The sequence below is a fragment of the Monodelphis domestica genome, chromosome 2 (assembly GCF_027887165.1).
Source record: "Monodelphis domestica isolate mMonDom1 chromosome 2, mMonDom1.pri, whole genome shotgun sequence".
In the NCBI taxonomy this organism is placed as follows: domain Eukaryota; kingdom Metazoa; phylum Chordata; class Mammalia; order Didelphimorphia; family Didelphidae; genus Monodelphis; species Monodelphis domestica.
In genome coordinates, this window is record NC_077228.1 from 341,143,119 (window position 1) to 341,168,655 (window position 25,537).

Below are 25,537 nucleotides of genomic sequence, written 5' to 3' on the forward strand. Positions count from 1 at the left end.
CATATATCACCTCAGAATTCTAGAGATAGGTGCTACTTTAGAACTCTTATTTTGCAAATAAGAAAACTGAACCAGAGAGAAGTGATTCGCCCCAGGCAGAGTCAATTGCACAGAACTGTCTTTAAGACTTCCAGGGTTGCCCATAAAATATACACAATAGCTTTTCTGAATGGCTGGGAGCCAAAAGCGGCAGATGTGGGGTTTCGGTTTGGCCCACTGCTCTCTTTGCTCATTTTGCCTACTGGGAGGTACACATCGTGGCCAAAAATATATAAAGATCATCCGACCCCTCACTGCTTAACCAAAGCACAGCTGGCAGTCACAGATCTGTCTACTCACGCATAGAGATCAGTCTCTATGACATGGACGCTCAGCTTTTCTTAGATTACAGCACCTACTCAAACTTCACAAGAAGCTGTCGAGGAGGAAAGAAGGTATTTCCAAAGAGGAGGGGTAGACTCTTAAGTAGAGTGCGCTTGTTTGGAGGTTCCTCCCCAATCTCTTCTCTCAAACGCTCACACCCACATGCACACCCACTTACGGGATGATTCTAAGACTGTGGAAGAGAGTGCACCAATTTTAAATTCAAGTCCCGGGGCGCTCCTGCTTCCTTCTTTCTAGCCAGGAATAACTGCTTCCAAAGCGACTCAGAGTAGGTAACAAACTCTGCCCAGCTGGAACCCGCCCAGGGCACAGGACAACCCCGCGCCGGGCGCACAGCCCAGCTTCGAGCTCAGCTCGCTGGGGCGGGCGGGCGGAGCCAGGTGGAGAGAGGGAGAGTGTGCGTTTGGTCCGGGGCCGGGCTGGGAACAGGGGGCGGTGCTCCTCTCTCTCCCGTGGCCTCGAGTGGGAGAAGAGGAGGAAGACTTGAGTAGCTTCTTCTTCAAGGCGTAGCCTTCGCCCCGCCCCTCCACTCTTGAAGCCGTAGAGCGGTCGGTACTGGACTACTCTTCTGGAGCCTGAGGACAGCGCACTGAAGCGGAGCTCCTCTAGCATCTGGCCAGTATGTGCCGGGTCCCGGGATCCCCGAGAGGGAGAGAGAGAGCCGTGAGCTCCTGTGGCCTCGCGCGAGGCTCGTGGTCGATGCTGCCAGGACTGCTGCCGCTGCTGTTTCTGCACGCGCTCCTCTGGTCTGGGGTGATCTCCTGGAAGCTCACCATCCTGCACACCAATGACCTACACAGCCGGCTGGAACAAACAAGCGAGGACTCTGGCAAATGCTTCGTGGTTGAGAAGTGCGTGGGCGGCGTGGCCCGCTTGCACACCAAGATCCGGGAGATACGCGGAGCTGAGTCCAATGTGCTGCTGCTGGATGCGGGAGACCAGTACCAAGGGACCGTCTGGTTCACCGTGTACAAGGGCGCCGAAGTGGCTCACTTCATGAATGCCTTGGGTTATGATGCTATGGTAAGAGGAATGATGCTTGTCTCTAACAGGAGTAAAGCCTTCTCGGGTGTGGGGGAAGTTCGGGTCAACAAAATTATGGGCATACTCCAGTTGGCGAGAGGCTTGTCGGGGTAGAGCCAGGTAAGCTTCTGCCAGGGCTCTGAGTCGTTAAGCTGCTCAGGACTGGGAGTCTTTGAAAGGTGGTCAAGGATTTATTTCCTGGCGAATGTATTTTAAGTACAGTTTATCCCATAGATTGGGATTAAATGAAAGAAATGGGAAGGTTAGAAGCAATTGAGATTGCAAGAGTTACTCAGAATCAGCTAAATTTAAGCTGTCATTCACTGGGTCAAGAATTTTATTAGTGCCTCCTGTGTGCCAGGCACTATATTATTTCTTTAGGGATACAACGAAAGGCAAAAGACAGTCCCTGTCCTCAAAGAATTCACAGTCTAATGGAACAAGTATTTTCCCCTAAAATAATATATGTAAATCCGTTTGCTAACCTTAAAGCCACTCTATAAAATTTAACTATTACCAGTGTGGGTAGATTTTCCACCCACACTAAGTCTTTCCAACTTAGCAAAACCTGCTACCCTTGCCCTACTGCTGGCAGTCAGTCCTGTGAACCTGGGGTCATCCCTGTACTATAAAAAGGATTGTAAAATGGACCCTTAGAGAAGGAATTTAAGCATTATAGCTAGTAGCATTTATGTAGCACTAATATTTGCACAACACTTTACAAATACTATCTCATTTGATCCTCACCACCGTGGAGACAGATGGTCTTATTACCCCTACCCCTTTTTACAGACAAGAAAACTGAGGCAAATAGCATAATGTTAAGTGATTTGCCCAGAATCATAAAGCTAGTAAAAAATGTCTGAAGCCCAATTTGAACTGGGGTCTTCTTGATGCTAGAACCAGCACTCTTATCTACTTATGCTACCTAACATTCATATGTGCAGTTTGTATTGTTGTTCATCTTTCATTTCAAAAAGGACCATCATCATCAGGTATCATCATCAGCATCATCAGGTAATGAGGCAGAGTTGCTTATATATATATATATGTACATATATATATACATATGCATATATAGTATTTCTATATATGTTTTGTGAACATATACATATATGTGTATATATCCTATGTATTTATTTGTATATATACACATTTATATTATTTATTATATGGCATATTATTTAATTATGTATTATATTAATTTTACTATATTGTGTTTATATACACACATATACATATTTATGCATATGTATACACACATGTATCTCTATAAGTACACACACACACACACATATATATATTATATATTTCCATATTGAGAGAGGCAGTGGAGTGTTGCTGGCCCAGGAGTCAAGGAGCAAACCCCATTTCTGACACCTAGCTTTGTGACTCTTGGTAAGTCACTTAAATTCTCAAGGCTCCCAGAGAACTCTGTAAGGAAGTATGTCAAAGCCAATGAATGATTTGTACTGGTAGGGAGAAATTCTTCCCTGAGAGTTTCCTATACCAAAGAAATCACAGGTCCAAGACTACACACATACACACGCATATACACAAATGCACATGTGCATGTACACACACAAAATATAATCATAGACCCAGTCCAACACACACACACACACACTCACACATATATATATATATACACACACACTGAAATCACAAGCCACCCTAGTCTAACACACAACAAAATCATAGACTCAGTCCAAAACACACACATACACTGAAACCATACTCATTCAACATTCTGTAATATAGGGATTAGAAGAAGGGATGAGGGTGATGGAGAGAAAGAGGGAGTGGGGCCAAGAGAGTGAGGAGATCCTTCTCTTCCTCCCTTCCTTCTAAGGGGAGACAGCCAAATCCTGACTCCTTGAAAGGGAGGTATGTCTTCCCAGAGAATATTTTCTGGGAGATGGATGACAGGGGACTAGAGGAGGAAGCATTAGTGAGTTGACAAGATGCACCCCCTCTGAGGAGCTTTGAGAGGCAAGATGATTTCTTATGCCTCTGCTTCCCCCAGGGACATCAACTGTCAGTTCCTTTTCAGGATCTTAGGGCTACCCAACTGTCAAGGAGGGATGTCAGTTCCTTGGGTCAGGCAATCTGGGATCCCTGAGCCCTAGAAGTCATCCCCTTTTGGGGGAGAGGTGTGACCCTCCCCAAATCTTCAGTCCCCTCAACAATGTTGACTAGTGACTGACTCAGACCTAAATCTTGAACAGCAGATGATTTATTGGGGTTTGAGCAGGGAAGAAGTATCAGGGGGTTCAAATAGGAAAGTGGGTAAATAGGGAAACTCTACATTTACTCCCTCTGGCAAATTGGCCCTCCAAAGTCTAGAAGTTCAAGGCTTCTGAGACTTGATCCCTCTTTTTGCCAACTGCCTTAGTCCCTACTCCTAAACTGGCTAAACTTGAATATGAGAGTCCAGGGACAAGTAAGGGAGAGAGAGACCAAAAGAAAAAGGATCTATGAATGGCTCTCTTCAAAAAGTCCCAATCCACAGCCCCACTGCTGTCCTGAAAAGTTTGGTGGAGGTATTCAGGGGTTCAGGAAGGACAGTTGATCTCCAAGGGAACCGGTTTCTTCTGAGCTTCTGGGAATCCACCTCTCTTCTTCCTTCTCCAAGCCAGAAGTGACTTGTCTGTTGGATCTCACAGACTCTGTTCCTTCCTTAGAACTCTCAGTTTGTTCTTTCCCTTCCCCATCTCTCAGCAGGTCCCTTCAAGAGATGATTTCTTGTCCCTGTAAAATCTCTCTTCTATTATCTTATCTTACAATGCATAATGAAATCCTAGACCCAGTCTAGCATACCCCAAAAACTAATTAAAAACTAAAAATAACCAGTACCAAATTTTTCACCTATCCTCAGGACTTAAAAAGTTAAAGCAAGGAAATTCAACAAGGACAATGGTAGGACCCTATGTGTGTAAGTGTGAATGCATGTCTTTATGTGGTGGTTAGTAATAGATAAACCCTAAAAAGCAGCATGAACAAAACAATTTTAAATGTACAAAAGGAAACAAAAAATACAGAAGACACAAATAATGCTGTTTTGCAACTTAACAGAAATTTACAATTGCTTATATAATCGTTTGTCTTTTAATAACTGTTCAGTTCGCCAAAACAAAAAATATTTATTTTTTTTAATGGGAGAAGTAGCTAAATAACACAGTGGATAAATTACCAGACCTGAAATCAGGAGGACCTGAGTTCATATCTGGCCTCAGGTACTTTCTAAGCTGTATGACCCTGGACAAGTCACTAAATTCCCATTGCTGAGCCTTTATCATTCTTCTGACTTAGAATTGATACTTCATATACTTAGTATGATTTTAAAGCAGAAGAGTTGAAAGAAAGAAGGGTTAAAAAATGAGCACTAAATCTTAGGGGCATTGGGAAACTGGTAAAGCAGAATCAAAGATTATTCCCAAGCTCCCAACCCCATTTGGGTAGCATAGTACAATACAGGTGTTCTGAGTCTTTTGATTAATTTTACCTCTTTCACAGGATTGCTATGAGGCCAGTATTTGGTAAGCAGTAAAAAGGTTGTATGTACAAAAATGAATTTCCATCATTATTGTTTAGTCCAACCTCCTTATTTTATAGATTAGGAAATTCAGTTCCATGAGGGAAAGTGACTTGTCCTAGGTCACAGAGCTAGTAAATAATGAATTAGCTATTCAAACCCATGAGGATTTGACCCAGACAGTGGAGAGGGCAGTTTGGAGGTTATCTTCAAAAGGAAAAAACTGAGCCAGAAAGTTCTCTAACAGCTGCTCTGACTGAGGAGAGAGCTTCTTGAATCTCCCCAACCTCCGGGTCACACTAACCTGGGCGCTAAAATAAAATAATTTACTTTGGCACTTGGCAATGCCATTATTGCAGTTACATGCCTGGCAGGAACATTCCAGCTTCTATAATCCTCAGGGCCCAGGCTTCAACTTCTCCATCATGGTGGATGATGCATATGGATAGTTGATGTATTCCCACAAAACTCTAGTTAGACATCCAGAAGGTAAAGAGGAGTCCTTGAATAAAGGAATAGGATTGGGGAGAAAACAAGAGAGCATAGTGCATTTTTTCTGGGAACCCAGGACAAGTAAGAATCAGAGAGAATGTTAAAAAGTGGCAATTCTCCAATAAAATGAGTAAATTGAGACTCGGGAGGAAGGAGGAAGAGGAAAAGTAGAACAAGAAGAAGAAATAACATAATATATTAATTATAATATTTAATAAGAGTGTAATATGCAGAATAATATATTTATATATTGTAATTATATATACTATAGTAATACTATAAGAAGAAATTATAATATAAAATGTTAAAATTAATGATTTTTATAATGCCTTCTCTGTACTAGGCACTAAGCTAAAAAATTTACAAATATCTCCTTTTCTGATGCAAATAGAGGTTATATGACTTGCCCACTTTTGTCCATGGTCACAATAGCCAGAAAATGCTTGTCTGGATTTGAAATCAGGTCTTCCTGACTCTAGATCCAGTGCTCTATCCACTGCCCCAGCTCATGGCTTAGATGGGTAAAGTGAGTTATCTATAGTCACACAGTTGAAGTGGCAGAGCCTGAACAATTCAAACCCATCTCCCCACTCTAGGTCTCATGCGCCTTCCATTGTACCACATGACCCTCTTAGTTACATCTGGCCTTCCCTGCTGGTTTTTGGCTGCTATCCCCATCTTCCTCTCAAGAGGAATGAAAACAGCACAACATTCTTCTAAGAGAATAAAAAAATTTTTTTTTGATGTATTCACACAGCTTTCAAATGTTTTCTTCACATTGGCAGCTGCTATAAGTACAAATGTTGGGAAGAACATGATTGTCTGGTAAGATGTTTTGACTCCTACCTCTTCTGTTATAAAGGGACCAGAGCAGAAACTACTTTCTACGTTTCCTTGGGTAGGAAGTGACCCCTGCTGTGGGGAATCTGCAAAGTGGAAATGATAATATTTGTATTGACCTAGTACATAGAACCAGGCAGCTAGATGGCACATGTTGAGCTTAGAGCTCCTGGTCTTGGAGTCAGGAAGATTTGCTTTCAAATCCAGCCTCAGACTCTAACTAGCTATGTGACCCTGGGCAAGTCACTTCTTTTTGCCTCAGTTCCTCATTTATAAAATGAGGACACAATAGAGAAGAAGTGGCAAACCACTCCAGTACCTTTGGCAAGCAAACTCCATCACATGGAGTCAGACACAACTGAACAACAACAAAAAACACATAGGACTAACATGAGCCAAGTGCTTCAAGAACCACAAAACATTGTTGAAACATGAGTAGTAAGTTAGCCTTACTACTAAACCTTTGTCTTCATTTCCTTTGAGAAGAGTAGAACAAACTTTAGCTTCTTTGTATTTCATATATAAAACAATTCCATTGTCTCCTTTTTTCTGGAACAATTAGCTATATTGTTGCAGAAATAGAATGTTCTGTGATGAGAGTCTTCCTTTTTCCCTCCATTTAAGTTAAATTAGGGAACAGATTAAAAAGTCACTGATAAGAAGTTCAATTTGTTTATGGAAGGAGTTTCTGAGTGAAGATGATAAGATGTATGCCAGAATAGGCAGTTCTCAGATAAAGAAATCAAAACTATTAATAAGCACATGAAAAAGTGTTCTAAATCTCTTATAATCAGAGAGATGCAAATCAAAACAACTCTGAGGTATCACTTCACACCTAGCAGATTGGCTAACATGACAGCTATGGAAAGTAATGAATGCTGGAGGGGATGTGGCAAAGTAGGGACACTAATTCATTGCTGGTGGAGTTGTGAATTGATCCAACCATTCTGGAGGGCAATTTGGAACTATGCCCAAAGGGCGATAAAAGAATGTCTGCCCTTTGATCCAGCCATAGCACTGCTGGGTCTGTACCCCAAAGAGATAATGGACAAAAAGACTTGTACAAGAATATTCATAGCTGCGCTCTTTGTGGTGGCCAAAAACTGGAAAATGAGGGGATGCCCTTCAATTGGGGAATGGCTGAACAAATTGTGGTATATGTTGGTGATGGAATACTATTGTGCTAAAAGGAATAATAAAGTGGAGGAATTCCATGGAGACTGGAACAACCTCCAGGAAGTGATGCAGAGCGAGAGGAGCAGAACCAGGAGAACATTGTACACAGAAACCAATACACTGTGGTATAATCGAATGTAATGGACTTCTCCATTAGTAGTGGTGTAATGTCCCTGAACAATCTGCAGGGATCTAGGAGAAAAAACACCATTCATAAGCAAAGGATAAAATGTGGGAATAGAAACACCGAGGAAAAGCAACTGCCTGATGACAGCGGTTGAGGGGACATGACAGGAGAGACTCTAAATGAAACTCTAATGCAAATATTAACAACATGGCATTGGGTTCAAATCAAGAACACATGTGACACCCAGTGGAATCATGCGTCGGCTATGGGGGGTGGGGGGGAGGAAAAGAAAATTATCTTTGTCTTTAATGAATAATGCTTGGAAATGATCAAATAAAATATTATTTTAAAAAAAAGAATCTGAGAATTCTGTGGGACACTTAAAAACATTAAAGGGCCATTACCACCTGCTCTTGGTGGCCATATTGGGTGGCCATTTTGAAAAAAAAATTTTGTCAAATTGTAACCTGTTGTAATTTTTTCTTAAAAACTGTTCAAGGGGGCAGCTGGGTAGCTCAGTGGATTGAGAGCCAGGCCTAGAGATGGGAGGTCCTAGGTTCAAATCTGGCCTCAGACACTTCCTAGCTGTGTGACCCTGGGCAAGTCACTTAACCCCCATTGCCTAGCCCTTACCACTCTTCTGCCTTGGAGCCAATACACAGTATTGACTCCAAGACGGAAGGTAAGGTTTAAAAAAAAAAACTGTTCAAGGTGGATTACAATAAAACAAATACACTTGTAAAAAAAAAAATGTATGCCAGATCTTTACCAGGAACTTAAAGGGAATGTCTGAATCCTCTTTTTATTGTCTTGGAATTTCCTTGTTTGAAATAGTGCTCAAAATAATTGAACTGGCACTTGGAAATATACTGGACTTCTTTTAGAATGTTGTTGCTAAAGGACGGTCCAGCATGGCATGCTCACATCCAAGAAGGCTCTATGCTCTATAAGTAAATCAGAATATCCATAGCTCAAAGGAAACACTAAATATGAAAATTTAGAGAAATCTCCATCCCAAGGGTTCATATAGGCTCTTTGTACTGGTAGTATAACCTTCTGAGCTCATATTGGTCAGATTAGGCACAGTAGGACTCACTGTGTATTGGTCCCAAGATAGTGATATCATCTTGGTCCTTTTTGAATACTAAGGACAACCACCAACCCTGAGGGTGGGGAAAAGTGAGTTCTTGTGAATAATAAACTAAATCTTTTGTTGCTGAGAAAAAAAAAAGAATGTTGTTGCTAGGAAATGCAATTAACTTTAGATATCAGACTTTTATCATAAATAGTTACTGTACCAATGTAGTGTGGAAAACAGTTTTTCTTGTAATACAGTCCAATCTGTTACAAACTGTAAATAAGCCATGTGTTATAAAATGGGACTCATTTGATATACTTCAGTGAATCTGTTACCAAGTCTTTGTTTTTCATATCCACCACTAGGATAGGACACATGCCATCCATACTATTTCATCCTGTTGTCTATGTCCTACGAATAAATCCACCATGGAGGATCCAGGCAGCATATAGTGGGTCTTCCTTTGTTGCAAGTTCAAGACTCAGGTCTTTTATTCTCGCTACATGATTACTGATCCACCTCTTTTTTCCCAGTTTTACCAATTCTTTGACATTTTCTTTTAAAAAGAAAAAACTTTACCTTCTGTCTTAGAATCATTACAGAAGTGCGAAAAGGGCTAAGCAGTGGAGGTTAAGTGACTTGCCCAGGGTCACACAGTTAGGAACTGCCTGAGGTCACATTTGAATCTAGAAACTTTTGTTTCCAGATCTACCTCTCTATCCACTTTGCCCCAGACATTGTCTTTTATGCTACTTTTCCCATTCAATTCATCACTGTTAATATTGAGTGCCCCCAAAACCTTAGTACAACTTAAAGCTTTATACTTAATGTCTACAATATATAAAATGTTTATCAATTGATTGGCATACCTTTTTAAAAAAACATTTTACTAATGTTTGTAAAAGAAGGATCTGAGAAGGGAACAGTTGAGAGGGGGACCAAGGGAATGGAAGGAGAGAGGGAAATGGGGATAGAGGGAGAGAGAGAATATTCTTCTTCCCCTCTTTTTTCTGGGAGAGGTAGCCAAGTCTTGTCCCCCTGACAGAGAGAATATGTCTCCTCAGAGAATAGTTCTGGGAGATGGAGGATACTCACTGTCACTTCCCTTCAGTGACCTGGGATCACCCCACTATCAAGGAGAGATGTTGTTCCTTATTGTGGAAGAGGCATGAAGAAAGAGAAGATTTGCAGGACAAGCCAAGCATGCAAGAAACAAATCTGGGGACCTGTCTGTCAATCAAGGTGAAGATTCCAAACGGAATGTTCCCAGGAGAGGCAATTGGACCTGGTCAGAGGAGAGGAACTGAGACTTTGGAGCTCTGGGGTTACTGACCAAGAGAGAAACCTCCTTTGGGTTACTGACCAAGAAAGACTGGCTTTTCCTGACCTAGGCAGAGAGAGTGACCTTTGTGGTTTTTGACAGAGTCTGGACTTGAATTACTCAAGCAGAGATTATCTGACTGAAGAAGAAAGAAGATTTAACTGTTGTCCTCCATCTCTCTGGCTGTCTCTGAGTCACAGCTGTGACTGGACTAACAGTTCCCAAAATCCTCCCAATCCTTCCTTGTAGATTAGGGACAAATCTCATCCCTCTCACCTTCAATTTCCATCCTGTCCACCTGAGAAAGAGAACAAGAGTATCATCTCTAAATCTCACAGTTCACCCTAGAGTTATATAGGAAGGTAAGACTGGGGGAGGAGAAAAGGTGGCAGGAGGGCTTCAGGTGGAAGCCTGGGAGGTGAAGGGTGGAGGGTAGGAAATAGTTTGATTTATTAGCCATTAGTGATCAAGAGGCAGCTACAGAGTAACCTCTCTAGCATTATCTATCTCTCTAGCAGCATCTCTCATCTATCTCCATTATAAGTAGGCAGCCTCAGGGTTCCCCTAGTAGCAGCTCTCTAGTCAAAGCCAGAGTATCTATCTACCACAACCAGAAATAGTTTCACAGATTACTTTTTTTTTTATTACATTGGGCTAGACAGTTTGGATCCCTGGGATCCTGAGCTAACATTCCCCTTTTGAGGAGGGATGTGATTCTCCCCAAATCTTCTGACCCCTTTCCTAGCATCAGAAACCAACCAGACCTCAAGGAAAGTGGGGAGTAGGAAACTCTAACACTGGTGCCCTCTGGCAGACTGACCCTTCCAAGTTCTTGGGGTTCAAGGCTAGGTGCCTTGAATCCTCTTCCCGCCAGCTGCCAGTTGATCCCTATTCCTCGGCTAACTAGCTTTTAATTCAGGAGTCTAGGGACAGGTCAGGGAGAGAGAAATGTCAGGGAAAGATCTGGATGGCTCTGGCCAGCATGAGTCCAAATCCAAAACCCCTTTGAGAATTCCAATAGTTATTCTTGAAGAGTCTTAATGGAGGTGTTTTTGGGTCCCAGAAGGAATAACAGGTTCCATATGGATGGACTTTTTCTCAGTTTCCAGGAAAAGCTCCTTTTCTCCTCCACCTCCCAAGCTGGAAGACAGTTGACAGTTGGAACTTCTCTCTCTCTGCCCCTCCTCCACTGCTCTTTAGCTGATCTCTCCTTCAGCTTGGCTTCTCTTTGCAATCCCCTGGATCTCTTTCTTACATCACATGTTCTTTTATTTTTTTATAGCTTTTACATCCCAGTTACTCCTCACTTATCCACCCTTCACCATAGAACCCTCCCTTAATACAAATAAACACAGTCAAGCAAAATAAATCAGCACGTTGGTCATTGTCAAAATATACAGTGTCCCAAAATTCTTTATGCAGTTTTAAGCTTTAATTTAAATTAACTACTAATTATTTATTATATGTTATAACTTATATCATATAATTATATTTATATCATATTTATATAAATTATAATTAGTTGTGTAATAATTATATAGAATTAATTATTATAAATATAAATATTTATTAATTAGTAATAGAATTAAGTTAATTTAAGCTTTCATTTCTTACAATTGCACAGAGACTTTTGGGAAAATATGTCTTCTTCCATATATGTAGTCTGACATCTCTGCTGTGAGACAGGAAGTATGCTTACTATCCACCTTCTCAGGTCCTATCTGGATGCTTCTGAATGATCTGAGTTCTATAGTAGTTCACAGTTGTTTTTTTAATTTACCTGCATATGATTGAGGTTACTATGTAAAGTATTGTCCTAGGTCTGCTCACTTCAATATTCGTGATTTGAAGTCTTTTTTATATATTATAGAAAAAGAACACATTGTCTCTAAAGTCTTACAGAAGACTTAAATTCTAGTCTCACCCATGACATTTCTTTTTAGTTTTCAGCATCTTCTTTCCCATCCCTACCCCTCCCATCTCTAGCCTTAGTCTTTGATTTGAGATTCAACTTTGTCCTCTCCCAAATCCTGAATAGTATAGGCAAGCCCTATTTGAGCCCTTATGTAGGATCCCATCACTAACAAACTTCTCTTGATGTATCTGCCCATGAAGCCCTGGGAGATTTGGGTGTTCCTGGTCAAGGCTCTGCCATAACCAGAGCACTGAATGGTCTTGTCCCCTCCCTGAATTTTAACAAGGGTGTTGCCCTCTATGTGTTTCCTGACCTAATGAGGTCAATATTGTAATCTGCTTTACCTCCTGGAGTTTTCACTCAGGGCTGGTCCTTCTGGCACCTCTAGTTAGGGTATTATGGCTGCTATTGACTACTGCTCTCTGTAGCATTGTTCATGCTAAGGTAGTGGCTTTTCTGTGTCCCCTGGCTTCCCCCCTGGCCATTAAGACACTGCACACACAGACAATTTGAATTTGTCCTTTAGGCACTCAAATTCAAAAACCTTCACCAACACTGGTCTAATTCATTGTCCATCTACAGTAATTGTCCAATGAATTGATGAGCTATCTGCCTTTTCAATTGTGGATTGTAATCTGAGCAATTACTTTATCCATTTACTTATCCAATTAGTTCTTCCTCTGTAGATTGATGTCATATTTTTAATGGTTATGGATGGGATTTAGGAGACCCTATGGTATATTATTGAAATTGACCTAATATTATTGGCAAACAGACTTTTAATTTTTTATGTAGTGTTTGTGTGTGTGTGTGTGTGTGTGTGTGTGTGTGTTCTCTCCTATTAGCAAGTAAGAGGATCAGGTCTAAGCAGTTCATCAGTACTTTAAAAAAAATTCTTACCTTCTGTCTTAGTATCAATTCTAGGTAGTTGAGGTTAACTCATTTGCTCAGGGTTACACAGCTAGGAAGTGTCTGAGGTCAAATTTGAACCCAGATCCTCCCGATTCCACATCTGGCGCTCTATCCACTGTGCCACCTTGCTGCCCCTCCCCAGGACTTTTGAAGGACCCCAAGGATTATAGTATATTCAGAGCAGACCAGGAATCTCCAGAATTCCTGGAGTAGCCTAGAATCCATTGAGGACCTGGAATCCCTTCTTTCTCATGAAGAGGAAGTACTGGTCCAGAAAAGATAGTCCAAGACAACTTTAAATTCAAACTCCCTGACTCTGCCATAAACCCAGCCCTATAGGACCTGAAGGCTCTTTTGTTGTTGTTGTTGTCAGTCTTTTCAGTCATGTCTGACTGTTCACAATCCCACATAGGGTTTTCTTTGCAAAGATACAAAACTAAGGCAAACAGAGGCAAGTGACTTGTCTAGGATCACACAACTAGGATGTGTCTGAGGCCAGATTTGAACTCAGGAATATGAGTATTTCTGATTCTTGACCTGGCCTAGTACCCTATTTATGGTGCCACCTAGCTGCCCCTAAAAAACAAAAAATCCCTAAAGAAAACACCCCATGACTCAGGCATATAATGTGCCATCATAAACGGAATAAAGGAATAAGGAAGAAATTAGCTTTCAGATCTACAGATATGGTAGTAGTCTCTTGGTAACCGAGAATGACGATTGTCTTTGTGCGTTTTGCACAAAGACACTTGTGCGTGAAAGAGATTTAAGTGGAAGAGTCGATGCACAGAGACAGTCCCACTCTCACGGTGTTGGAAGCCTGGGTCCAGTGGCACGAAAAATTGTTACACCTGGAGACTTCCTCAGCTGCATTGGATGGCCCTGTTGTCCTTTGTGCTCCAACACACCTTAAGCACTCCACAGTGCTTTGCTGCATCGCCATCTCAGCCATTGAACCTTCTTATTGGTTTCTTCCGTCTGTTCAGCCGAAGCAGTCTTCACATGCTGGGTGAGCAAAGCCCTGGTTCACCAGGGGTCGACGACCCGATGGCTACCCTCACAAGGTTTAGCCGGCCTGTCGAAGCCATTGCCTGGGGTGTGGCCACTGCCACATGCTAGCAGCTACTGGGAGCCACAAGTGAGAGCTGGGTGTCAGGTGGGGATCAGAGGCTGGAGAGCTGCCCTAGGAAGGCACGACAAGCCCTCCATACCAGAGATACTAGCCCTCTCTGAATACCCCCATACACCCCTCTACAGATAAATAATAGAGAATTACCAAAGGATTATAGAAGAGAAAATGTACAACTTTGATTGTATAAAATTAAAAAGCTATTACATGAACAAAACAAATACTGATAAAACTGAAAGTGAACAGTTAATTGGGAATAATTTTTGCAAGTTTTTTTTTATAAAGGTTTCATTTCCAAGATTCATAAGGAGCTGATTCAAATTTATAAGACTACAATCCATTCTTCTAATTGATAAACAGTCAAAAATAAGAACAGGAAAGTTTTCAGAGGAAGAAAATCAAACTATTAGTAGATGTGTGCGAGAATAAAATGCTCCAAAGCACTAATAATTAGAGAGTTAAAAATTAAAGAAACTCCAAAGTTCTACCTCTTTTTTGGACTACAGTTTGTTCAGTTTTTCCTTTGTCTTAGGAATATTCATATCAATAGAGGTGTGTGTATGTGTGTGTGTGTATGTGTGTGTCTATGTCTGTGTGTGTTCCTATTGATCCCCTATTAAACCACTTCTTTTACCCTGCCTACTGTTATTAAGAACCCTGGATAAAACAGGCAAAAGTCCTTTTACTTTGAGCCTCTTGTCTCTGATGTTCATTATCTGTTCAACATGATTTACTGCTAATTATTACTAAGCTACTTTTAAGCAAGCTGTTATTTTGGTCAGCAGTTAATGTGGCCACATTGTGCTCCTACTGCCCCATCTGAGACATTGGTATAAATTTTGAGATCCCCATATCCTTTACTACACAGATACTCATCTCTATTTTTTGCTTATAAATATATCTTATTGCATGCCTATCTTTTGCAGCGTAATATGCATAAGGGCTGGGGCCTCATTTTATTTTTGTTATATCCTGTAGTGCCTAGCACATAGTCATCACCTAAGGATTTCAAAAATTAAAAATATGTGGAAGGAATAGATAAATGAAATATGTCAATGTCAATCAGTTTGCTGTGCATTTTTGACCTAATGTTTTAATATCATAGAATATCAGAATTTGAAAACTGGAAGAGACTTCAGGATCCAAATAGTCCAAACTATATACAAAAAGGAATCGGTTCCTACAGTTTACTAAGTGATCATCTAGCTTCAACTTGAAGAGTAGTGAGTCATGGCAGATCATTTCACTTTTGGATAGGTCTAATTAGAAGGAAGTTTTCCTGGAACAAGTCTAAATTTGCTTCTTTTCATTTTCCATCCATCATTCCTACCCCCTGAAACCAAACAGAACAAGGCTTATCCCTCTTCTACATGACAACTCTTCAAATATTTGAAGACAGATGTCAAGTCTCCCTCCATGACTCTTCTGTTTTCCAGGCTAAACATGTCCATTTCCCTCAATCTATTTTCATATCTCAAGGCCTTTCACCATCTTGATTGTTTGTACCTTCATCCGTACTTTCTCCAGTATTTGTTAATCATGGTACCCAGGACTGAACACAGTGTTACAGATGAGGTATGACAAGGATAGAGCCAAGTGAGAGTGACCTCTCTACTCTTGGAAGCTCTGCTGCATGTAACACAGCCCAGGTTTGCATTAGCTTTTGGGAGGACCACATTACCCTGCTGATTCATATCACTCAAACAACCAAATATTTTTAGAACAATTGCTGCCTGACCATGAGCTAGACACTGTGCTAAGTGCTAGGCATTCATTCAAAGAAAGGCAAATACAGTCCCGCTCTTCTAGGAGCCCACTTTGATCTAAGAAGACAGCATGCAAACATCTATGTACAAACAGGAAAAATTAGAGCCCATTTCAGAGAGAAGGAATTAAGATTAAGAACTGGAAGAGGTTTCTTGTGGGGAAGACAGGATTTAGGTTGAGATCTGAAGGAATCCAGGGAAGCTAGGAGGTAGGGAATGAGTAGGAAAAGCATTCCAGGCATGAGGGACAGCAAGTGAAAAATGGGATATGGAGTATCTTGTATAAGGAACTGTAAGGAAAACAGTGTATTTGGACTACAGAATATTTAGTAGGGAGTAAGGTGTAAGAAGCCTAGAAAGGTAGGAGAGGAGCAGTTATGAATGACTTTAAAGGGTTTTATATTTAATCCTGGAGGCAAAAGGAAGCCACTTCATTTTACAGAATAGGTAAGGGGTGGAGGTATGGAATAGTCATATCTGACCTTTAGGAAAATCAATTTGATAGCCAATGGTAGGATTAACCAGAGTGGGGAGAAACTTGGAGTAGGGGGATCAACTAGTAGACAACTGTAATAGTTATCAGCTATTTGTGAAGTCTAATACAAGTGCAGTTCTTTATGTTTATTCCAACTGAATTTCATTTTCTTAAAATTCAACCCAATTCCCCAGTCGAGCAAGAGCTTTTTGGACCTTGATGGTCATCTCCTGAGGCAGTGATCACTGCCAGCTTTGTGTCACCTGCAGATCTGAGGAACACATCACCTATGTCTTTATTCAAATCTTTGTCAGTAGCTATGTTAAATATCAGAAAGCCAAGCAACAGTTCAGTCTGTTCTAGGTATTTAATAAATGCTTGCTATTAACTGATTCTATTTAGATATGATAATGAGTAGAGATAAATGCTTCAAACTCTATAACATCTCTTGAATTTGTACCTTTCTGCAGACACACAATAATCATCCTTCTTCAGACTCTCATCAACCTCTTATCCTGACTATTCCAACAATCTCCAAGTGATGTCCCTGCTTTAAGTCACCTTTCTCTCCCATTCATCCTCCACATAGCTACCAAAGTGGTAAGAAATCAGTTATCCTACCAGTATAATTTCCCTGCTTAAGATATGTCAGCGGCTCCTTCTAAGATAAAACACTACCCTTGTTTGGTATCTTAAAGCTCTTCACATTCTACCTCCAGCCTAGTCTTGTGGTACATTTATGCCCTTTTATGCAGAGAATTTTAACCTAGGATCTATGGCCTTTTTTTCTTTCTCATTTTGTTTAATTACACGTAGAAATAATTTTTTAGAAGCAATTTTCAACAATTCCTTTCTGACATTTTTCTATCTAAATTCTCTTATTCCCTCCTTCCCCGCCCTATCCCCAAGATGGTAAATAATCAGATAAGTTATAACAATGTTGCATCACCTTGTTTTTCTTAAAATACTTTGTTAAGTAGTATTAGAATTAATTGGGAGGGGGACTTGTAATCTTTTGTTTTTCATTTAATGTTTTTAAAAACATATTTTGACAAATGGTTTTATAAGTTTTACCAGACTACTAAAAGAATCCATGACTCAAAAAAGAGTCAAGAATCTATGAGTTTGTGCACTCTGTTCCTAGATAAACTTGGTTGACTTGTTCCTCAAGTGACATCCTATCCTCCTGTGTTCATGCCTTTTCATAGGTATCTCTGAGGGCAACTAGGTGGTGAAGTGGATAGAGTACCAAGCCTGAAGTCAGGATCTCATCTTCCTGAGTTTAGATCTGGCCTCAAATACTTATTGGCTGTGTGACCCTGGGTAAGTCACTTAACATTGTTTGCCTTGGTTTCCTCGTCTGTAAAATGAACTGTAAAAGGAAATGGCAAACCACTCAAGTGTATTTGCTGAGAAAACCTCAAATGGTTTCTCATGAAGAGTTGGACATGACTGAACAACTAAACAAGAACTTCAACTCTCAGAATCAGTAGCTTCTTCCAGATCTTAGCTCAAGTGCTGCCTCCTACCTGAGGCCTTTCCTGAACCCCTTTCTTACTGCTTATACCCCTCCAAATACTTCAAATATATTTTATACCTACTTATGTTGTTTCCCCTTGACAGACTGTTACTTCCTTGAGCATTGGGATTATTTCAGTTTTGATTTCAAGTTCCCAGCACCTAGAACAGTACCTGGCATATAGTGGGTGTTTAATAGACCCTTTGTCACTGGATGATTGACTGTTATTGATAGGCATATATGTTGGTGGAAACACAAACTTAATAAAGAATATATTAGTGAAGCTTTCTACAGGGGCCAAATAACTACCCAATAACTTATTTACTAAGATGTTTCCATACTCGTCCATTTTTTAAGCCTGAATGAAGTACATATTTTACTTGTTGAGTCATGGCTAACTCTTGGTCTTCTTGGCAGAGACACTGGAATAGTTTGCCATTTCTTTCTCCAGTTCTTTTTGCAGATGAGGAAACTGATGTAAACAAGATTAAGTTACTTGTCCAGGGTCACACAGCTAATAAATGTCTAAAGCTAGATTTGAAAGCAGGTCCTTCTGCCTCCAAATCTAGCACTCTATCCAGCATACCATCTAGCTGCCCAAGTACACATAATACTGAAGAATTAAATCCACTGGCCAAAATATATAGCCATCACTGGAATAAAATCAGTAAGTCAAACACAGAAGTAGCTATTAAGAGTTTGTTGTATTCCAAGTTATGTTAGATGCTTTAGGAACCTAGAAGCCCTAGAAGACTTCATGGAGGAGGTAGAGATTAGACTGGACTTTGAAGAATAAGTATAATCTATATGGTAGAGAAAATCAGTGCTCCACCAGAGGAAAATACACATGATACATTCAGGAGACATGAATGGAGCAGTTTGGCAGACTGGAGTGGGTAGAACATCCTTGATCTGTCCATCAGTCAAGTAAGAATTACTTGTTACGCGCCTCCTGTCCGCCAGGTGCTGGGAATAAAAAGACAAAAATAAAACAATCTGAAGAAGCTAACCTATCAAAGACAAGAATGAACCAGTGCACTAACATGGAGTTCCCAACAAATATTTAGTGGTGATATTTTAGCAGGGGACACCCTACAATGTTAAGGTGAGTTCCAGGAAGTTTTTATTTAGTCAAAACTACTAGCTGATATTATCCAGAGAAAAGTCACCAACCACCTAATCCTTTCACTCTCTTCCCAGCATGCTAATCTTCCTTAAGGTGATCACTGTGATTTTTCCCTTGCTGTGCATAGCAGGGACAAGAAAAGAATCCTTTCTCTGGTATTTATCTCTCTGTATTCTAATTATGCTATATAACTAATTAATAGCTAACTAAACCTTACACTCCCCTTTAAGAGCTTACTTTTCTTTGAAAAAAAAACAAACATTGCTCTAAAATTATGTACATGGAAAAAGCCAGTTAAGTCCTGAGAATATAGTATTCATTCAACTTTCCATTCCCCTGTCATCTCTGCCAAGGATTATTCCCACTCCATTCAGGTGAATTGTGACCATTGTACTGCCTGGGGCAGGGCCTTGGCCAGGGCGTAATTTGGGTAAATTGAGGTCATTTCCTGTCAAAGATTTGTTGGGCACTATGGGAACAAAACAAGCACTAGGCTATAATTTATACTACTTGGATTTATGTTGGGGGGTTTTCCTACAGTCTGACTTTTGTAGGGCATTCATTCATGGAGGTTTGGAAATAGAACCATCTTCGTCAGCAGTTTGACTTCACTATAACTCAGGTTAGCTTTACTGGCATCCCAGATAGGCTGCTGTTTGTGCAGCAGGTGGGTATTGGGCATTACAGGCATGCCTTGTATGATGCTGACCAGTGTTTCTTCACAGTCACATCATTAATCAGTTGAGCAAAGCCCACCTTAATGTTATTATATTATTAGAGTCATGGGATCACAGATTTAGAACTAGAAGAGACCTTAAAGTCCATTTCATACATATTATTCATGAGGACCAGAGAGGTTAAGTGACTTGCCCCAATGTCACATAATTAGAAAGTATCTGAGATGTAATTTGTAACCAGGTCTTTTTGATTTCAGATCCAATGTACTGTGCTGATATTCTTAAGGAACAGAAGATGAATCATACTGCTCTAGAGTTTATAGCTAGGTGTCACAGTGGATACAGTGACAGACCTAGAGTCTGGAAGACCTGAGTTCAAATCTAACATCAGAAACTACCTGTTTGACTCTGGGCAAGTTACTTAACTTGATTTAGCTCAGTTTCCTCATCTGTAAAATGAGCTGGAGAAGGAAATGTCAAACTGCTCCAGTATCTTTAAAAAAAAAACACACAAATGAGGTCATGAAAAGCCTGACATAATTGAATAGCAACAGTTTACAAAATGTGTCTTGTGTCCATCACAATTTTCAGGAGGAACTCAGCAGAAATATTACTCCCATTTTACAGATGAAGACAACCAGTCAGATCAGAAAGTCCAATTAGCTTGTGCTTAATTACACAGCTACTAAGTATCTAATCTTAAGAAATTTTTAAAAAGCAATGATCTTGTTTTATTTTATATCCTCCTCTCCCACCACACTAGAAATTCCGTGATGGCACTAGAAGGAAAGAGTCTTAGAATAGGACAGGGACTTGAGAGATTCAAACTCTTCATTTTATTGGCATTGAAGATAATACCATTTCTGATCTGGGATCTGACACAAGGAGAGTGTGAAGAGAGTTGACCCTCAAAGTTCAGATTGCTTAACATTTTCTACCAACTTTAATGTTAAATTTCTAATTTTATACTACAAAAGTCACATCCAATATTGCTGTTATTATGTACAATGTTCTCCCAGTTCTACTTTTTTCCCTCTGCATCAATTCCTTCAGATCTTCCCAGCTTCTCTGAAAACTTTTAAATTTTTTCATTTAAGATTTTTGGGCCTGCCTACTTCTGAAAGGATTTGAAGTCACAAATAATTTATAGACACACACATGCACACTGTAAGGAACAAGAAGACATTTAGTCATTAAATTTGATTTCTTTACTCCTCTTCTAGAATGGAGGAATGTCAGAGACATGGTACATCAGAATTTCAGCAAAGTACATAATATCTCTCTTGATATTCATGTGAACAAGATGAAGACAGAATGGTTAGATGACTAATTTGGACCTAAGTCGTCTGAGTTCTCCAGTTAGTGCTCCAGCAGCTTTTTTGAACCTAGCTCCAAATTAAACCAACATGAAGACTAAGGAAGGAAAGGAGAATTGTTCAGGGACCCTCACCAAATTCTATAAACCCAGATTTTTTTGATATTGAATTGAACAATTTTATTTAATTAATTAATTTAGAATATTTTCCCATGGTTATATGATTCATATTCTTTCCCTCCCCTCCTCCCCCCTCTCAGCACCCCACCCCACCCACCCCCATCGCCAATTCACAATTCCACTGAGTTTTACTTGTGTCATTGATCAAGACCTATTTCCGTATTATTGATAATTGCACTAGGGTGATCATCCACATCCCCAATGATGTGAGTCTACATCCCCAATCATATCCCCATTGAACCATGTGATAAAGCAGTTGTTTTTCATCTGTGTTTCTACACCAACAGTTCTTCCTCTGAATATGGATAGTCCCTCATAAGTCCCTCAGAATTGTCCTGGATCATTGCATTACTGCTAGCAGAGAAGTCCATTACATTCGATTGTACCACAGTGTATCAGTCACTATATAATGTTCTCCTGGTTTTGCTCCTTTCACTCTGCATCAATTCCTGAAGGTCGTTCCAGTTCACATGGAATTTCTCCAGTTCATTATTCCTTTGAGCACGATAGTATTCCCTAACCAACATATACCACAATTTGTTCAGCCATTCCCCAATCGAAGGGCATTCTCTCATTTTCCAATTTTTTGCTACCACAAAGAGTGCAGCTATAAATATTTTTGTACAAGTCTTTTTCCTTATGATCTCTTTGGAGTATTATAAAGGTTAAAATTATGGTTGAGATTGAATGTAATAATTATTTTGGTCACCAGGGATTTTATTTATAAAATCCTAATGAAACACCCAAGTCAGCTAGAAATTTTATAGTGATTTAATTGATAGTGGAGGAGATTAAGGAGAAGGAAGAAGGAAAGGAGTAGGTTTTTCTCCCCTCCCCCCACCCCAGCCTGACTAGTACCAAGATTAGGAGATAAGGTTTTGGAGTATGAAGGAGGAAGGAGTCAGCTTGAACTCCAAAAAGGAAAGGGCTAAGCCAAGATGCCCAAATCTGAAATCAGCTCCAGGGCAAACTCACCGCCAAACCCAGACAAAATAACTGCCACCACTCCAAGATTGTCAGAACGCCTAGCAAGCTGCCAGCCAGAGTTGCCTCTCCAGGGAAAGAGAAAGAGAGAGGAAGTGTATAGATGGTTTTACGTCACTTTCCTGCATTTCATCTGTACCAGTGATAGCTTAGCTTGACTTAGGACAGCCCAGGTCTGTCCACTTTTTCTGCACATGTCTGTTGAAGGCCATTTCCTCAGATAATTAAATCTTGAGTTTGGTGCAGACCTTCCTAATCTTGTTAAACTAAGGAGAGTGGAGAAATGTAGAGTTTCCAAGATCTGATTCTGTTATTCCAAGTATCTCCATTGTTACTGATCAGGAAATAGCTAAATCAGATCTTCTAAAGTATAGTCTGATTAGGGTGGAATAGTTTTTAAATTCACAGTATAAACCCAGCAGTGGTATGGCTGGATCAAAGGGCAGACAGTCTTTTAAAGCCCTTTGGGTAGAATTCCAAATTGTCTTCCAGAATGGTTGGTTCAATTCACAACTCTACCAGCAATGAATTAATGTCCCAACTTTGCCACATCCCCTCCAACATTCATTACTTTCCTTTGCTGTCATGTTAGCTAATCTGCTAGGTGTGAGGTGTAAACCCAAATATTTGATAGCAAATAACTCATTATCTGGTTTATAAATTGTGTCAAAAAGAAGTCTCCCATGTTGAATAACAGTAGAGTGAGTGATGTCTATAGTTAGGGACCCTGATTTATTTTGGAACCAATTATAGACTTTTGTTTGGATCACAAGGTTTCCTTGTGTAATCATTCTTTCGGGTTTCCAGTGCATATAGCAAGCTTAATAGCTTGTTTTTCACAGTATTGCCATTTGCATTCAGAATTCTAATTTTGGTGATCTTAAAATTTTATAGTTGAGCCCTTGATAGGCAACATGGAGAAATAGAAAATTGGCCTCAGAACTAGGATGACCTAGTCTCAAGTACTACCTCTGACCTCAGTGGCCTTGAGTAGCTGATTTAATCTCTCTGTCCTCTGGACAATTCTCAGCTTTTCTTTTCTGAAAATTTTCCTCCTCACTGAACAAGTATTTATTCCTTTCCCCTCACAATAAAGACAGAATCCCTGTAAAAATAACACACACATAAAGCAAAACAACAGTAGCTAGGTAACACAGTTAATAGAGTGCCAGACTTGGAATCAAGATGACCTGGGGTCAGATATGCCTTAGATATTTCCTAGCTATGTGATTGTGGGCAAATCACAACCCAATTTGCCTTGCCTTTGCCCTTCTTTCTTAGAATTGTTACTAAGAAAATAAAAGTTTGAAAAAAAATAAAGCAAAACAAAATCTCATTTTGATTATATTTTATTATTTTTTTAATTTTATTTTTGTCTTGAAAAACACATTTCCATATTGGCCATTGTAAGAGCATACATACATAACCAAAACCCCAAAAATAAAACCATAAATACACTGATGGGAAAGATGACTCCAACAGTTCTTTCTCTGGATGTAGATAGCATTCTTTCAGGATTGTGCCAGATCATTACTTTGCTAAGTTTTCACAAATAATCATCATCCAAGATTGCTGTTATGTACAATGTTCTCCCAGTTCTGCTTATTTCCCTCTGCATCAGTTCCTGTAGATCTTTCCAGATTTTTCTGAAATCATCTTGCTTATTTCTTTTTTATTTGCTTATTTCTATAGCACAATAGTATCCCATCACCTACATGTACCACAATTTGTTTAGTCTTTCCCCAATTGATGAACATCCCCTCAATTTCCAATTTTTTTGCCACCACAAAAAGAGCTGCTATAAATATTTTTGTACAATTAGGTTCTTTCCTCCTTTTTATTATCTCTTTGTAGACCCAGTAGTGGTATTACTGGATCAAGGGATACACCCAGATTTAAAGCCCTTTGGGCAGAGTTCCAAATTGTTCTTCAGAATGTTTGGACCAGTTCACAATTCCACCAACAATACATTAGTGTTCCAAAGATGCATATCTAGACAATTCTCTGAGTTGCAGAGAAGATGCTGACCTAGATTGGTAGAGACAGTTTCTTCACTCATGGGTTGACTATATCAATGAAACCCCAGGTCCAGACCACATCTATTCCTAGCTCTGTTCACCAGATACTTTCAAGGCAACCACAAAACCAAAATGCAAGCATAATGACCAGCTCAGAAGTGAAGGCCAAAAGGTTAGCGGCAGCTTGTGGTATCCTTAGAAGATATTTCAAGGGTGTAACTAAATTAAATGCAGAGTTTCCTGTGGTTACCACCCCAAGCAGGTCCATCTCTCAAATGCAAATAAATAGTAAAATACTTTCCGTTCAATTATTCTGACTTTTCTGGGAAGATATTGACTTCATTTCCCCCCCTGCCTTTTCCTATACTAAGATGAATATTCATATTTACATATGGGAGGCAAAAACCAAACATATGAATAGCTCTATACTACTCCTGCTAATAATAGCTTAAAATGTTGGAGAGGGGAAGAGATGGAAAGCCATTTCATTTCCCAATGAAGATTAATTGTGTTCTTTTAAAATGTCCAAGGTCACACTGACCTCCATCCCCAATAAGGGCCCACTGAGTATTGTTGGAATCCACCAGCCATTTACAAATTATGCTGCCTCCCTATAATACCTGTCCTTTAGTGATACGTCATACCCTTCTTTCTTTTAATTATTTATTTGTAATTGTTTTTTATTTTAAATTCCAAATTCCCTCCCTTTAGCCTCTCCCCTCACCAACTGAGAAGGCAAACAATATGATATCAATTACACATGTGAAATCGTGGGAAACAGATTTCCATACCAACCATGTCACAAAACAGCAAGAAAAACAGTGAAAAAAGTATATGCTTCATTTTGTACTCAGATTTCATCAATTCCTTCTCTGTATGTGGATAACAATTTTTATCAAAAGTCCTTCAGAATTTTCTTTGATCATTGCATTTATCAGAGTGGCTGTCTTTCACAAGTGATTATCATTATGATATTGCTGTTAACTACATACAATGATCTCCTGGTTCTAATCACTTTACTTTGTATCAGTTCACATGTCTTCTCACATTTTTCTGAAACTATTCCCCTTGTTATTTCTTACATAGCACAATAGTATTCCAACACAATCATATACTACAACTTGTTCAGCCATTTTCCAATTTATTAGCATCTCCTCAATTTTCAGTTTTTTGCCACTGCAAAAAAGAGCTGCTATAAATATTTTTGTCAATATAGGACCTTTTCCTTTTTCTGTGATTTCTTTGGGACACAGACTTCTGAGGCAAAGCATATACACAGTTTGATAGCCTTTCAGGCATAGTCCCAAATTATTTTCCAGAATGGTTGTATCAGTTCACAACACCAACAGTTCATCAGTGTATTTTCTCACTTCCCCTCCAATATTTATCATTTCTGATAGTGTGAGGTGGTACCTCAAGGTTGTTTTATGTCTCTAATCAATAATGCTTTGGAACATTTATTCATATTACTATAAATAGCTTTGATGTCTTCCTCTGAAAGTTGCCTATTCATAACCAATCTCATAAGCAATGTTTTAAGTGATC

At 39.7% G+C, this 25,537-nt stretch overlaps 1 protein-coding gene across 1 annotated transcript in view; it reads left to right on the forward strand.

The window, feature by feature from the left end:
* Positions 1-501: 501 nt before the first annotated feature.
* The window catches only part of NT5E (5'-nucleotidase ecto), an 81,955-nt gene continuing 56,919 nt past the window's right edge, over positions 502-25,537 (forward strand). Inside the window, exon 1 of the mRNA XM_007507867.2 lies at positions 502-1,407. Within this exon, the coding sequence (XP_007507929.2) occupies positions 1,006-1,407 (402 nt within the window). The 5' untranslated portion in view covers positions 502-1,005. The remainder of the gene's footprint in view (positions 1,408-25,537) is intronic.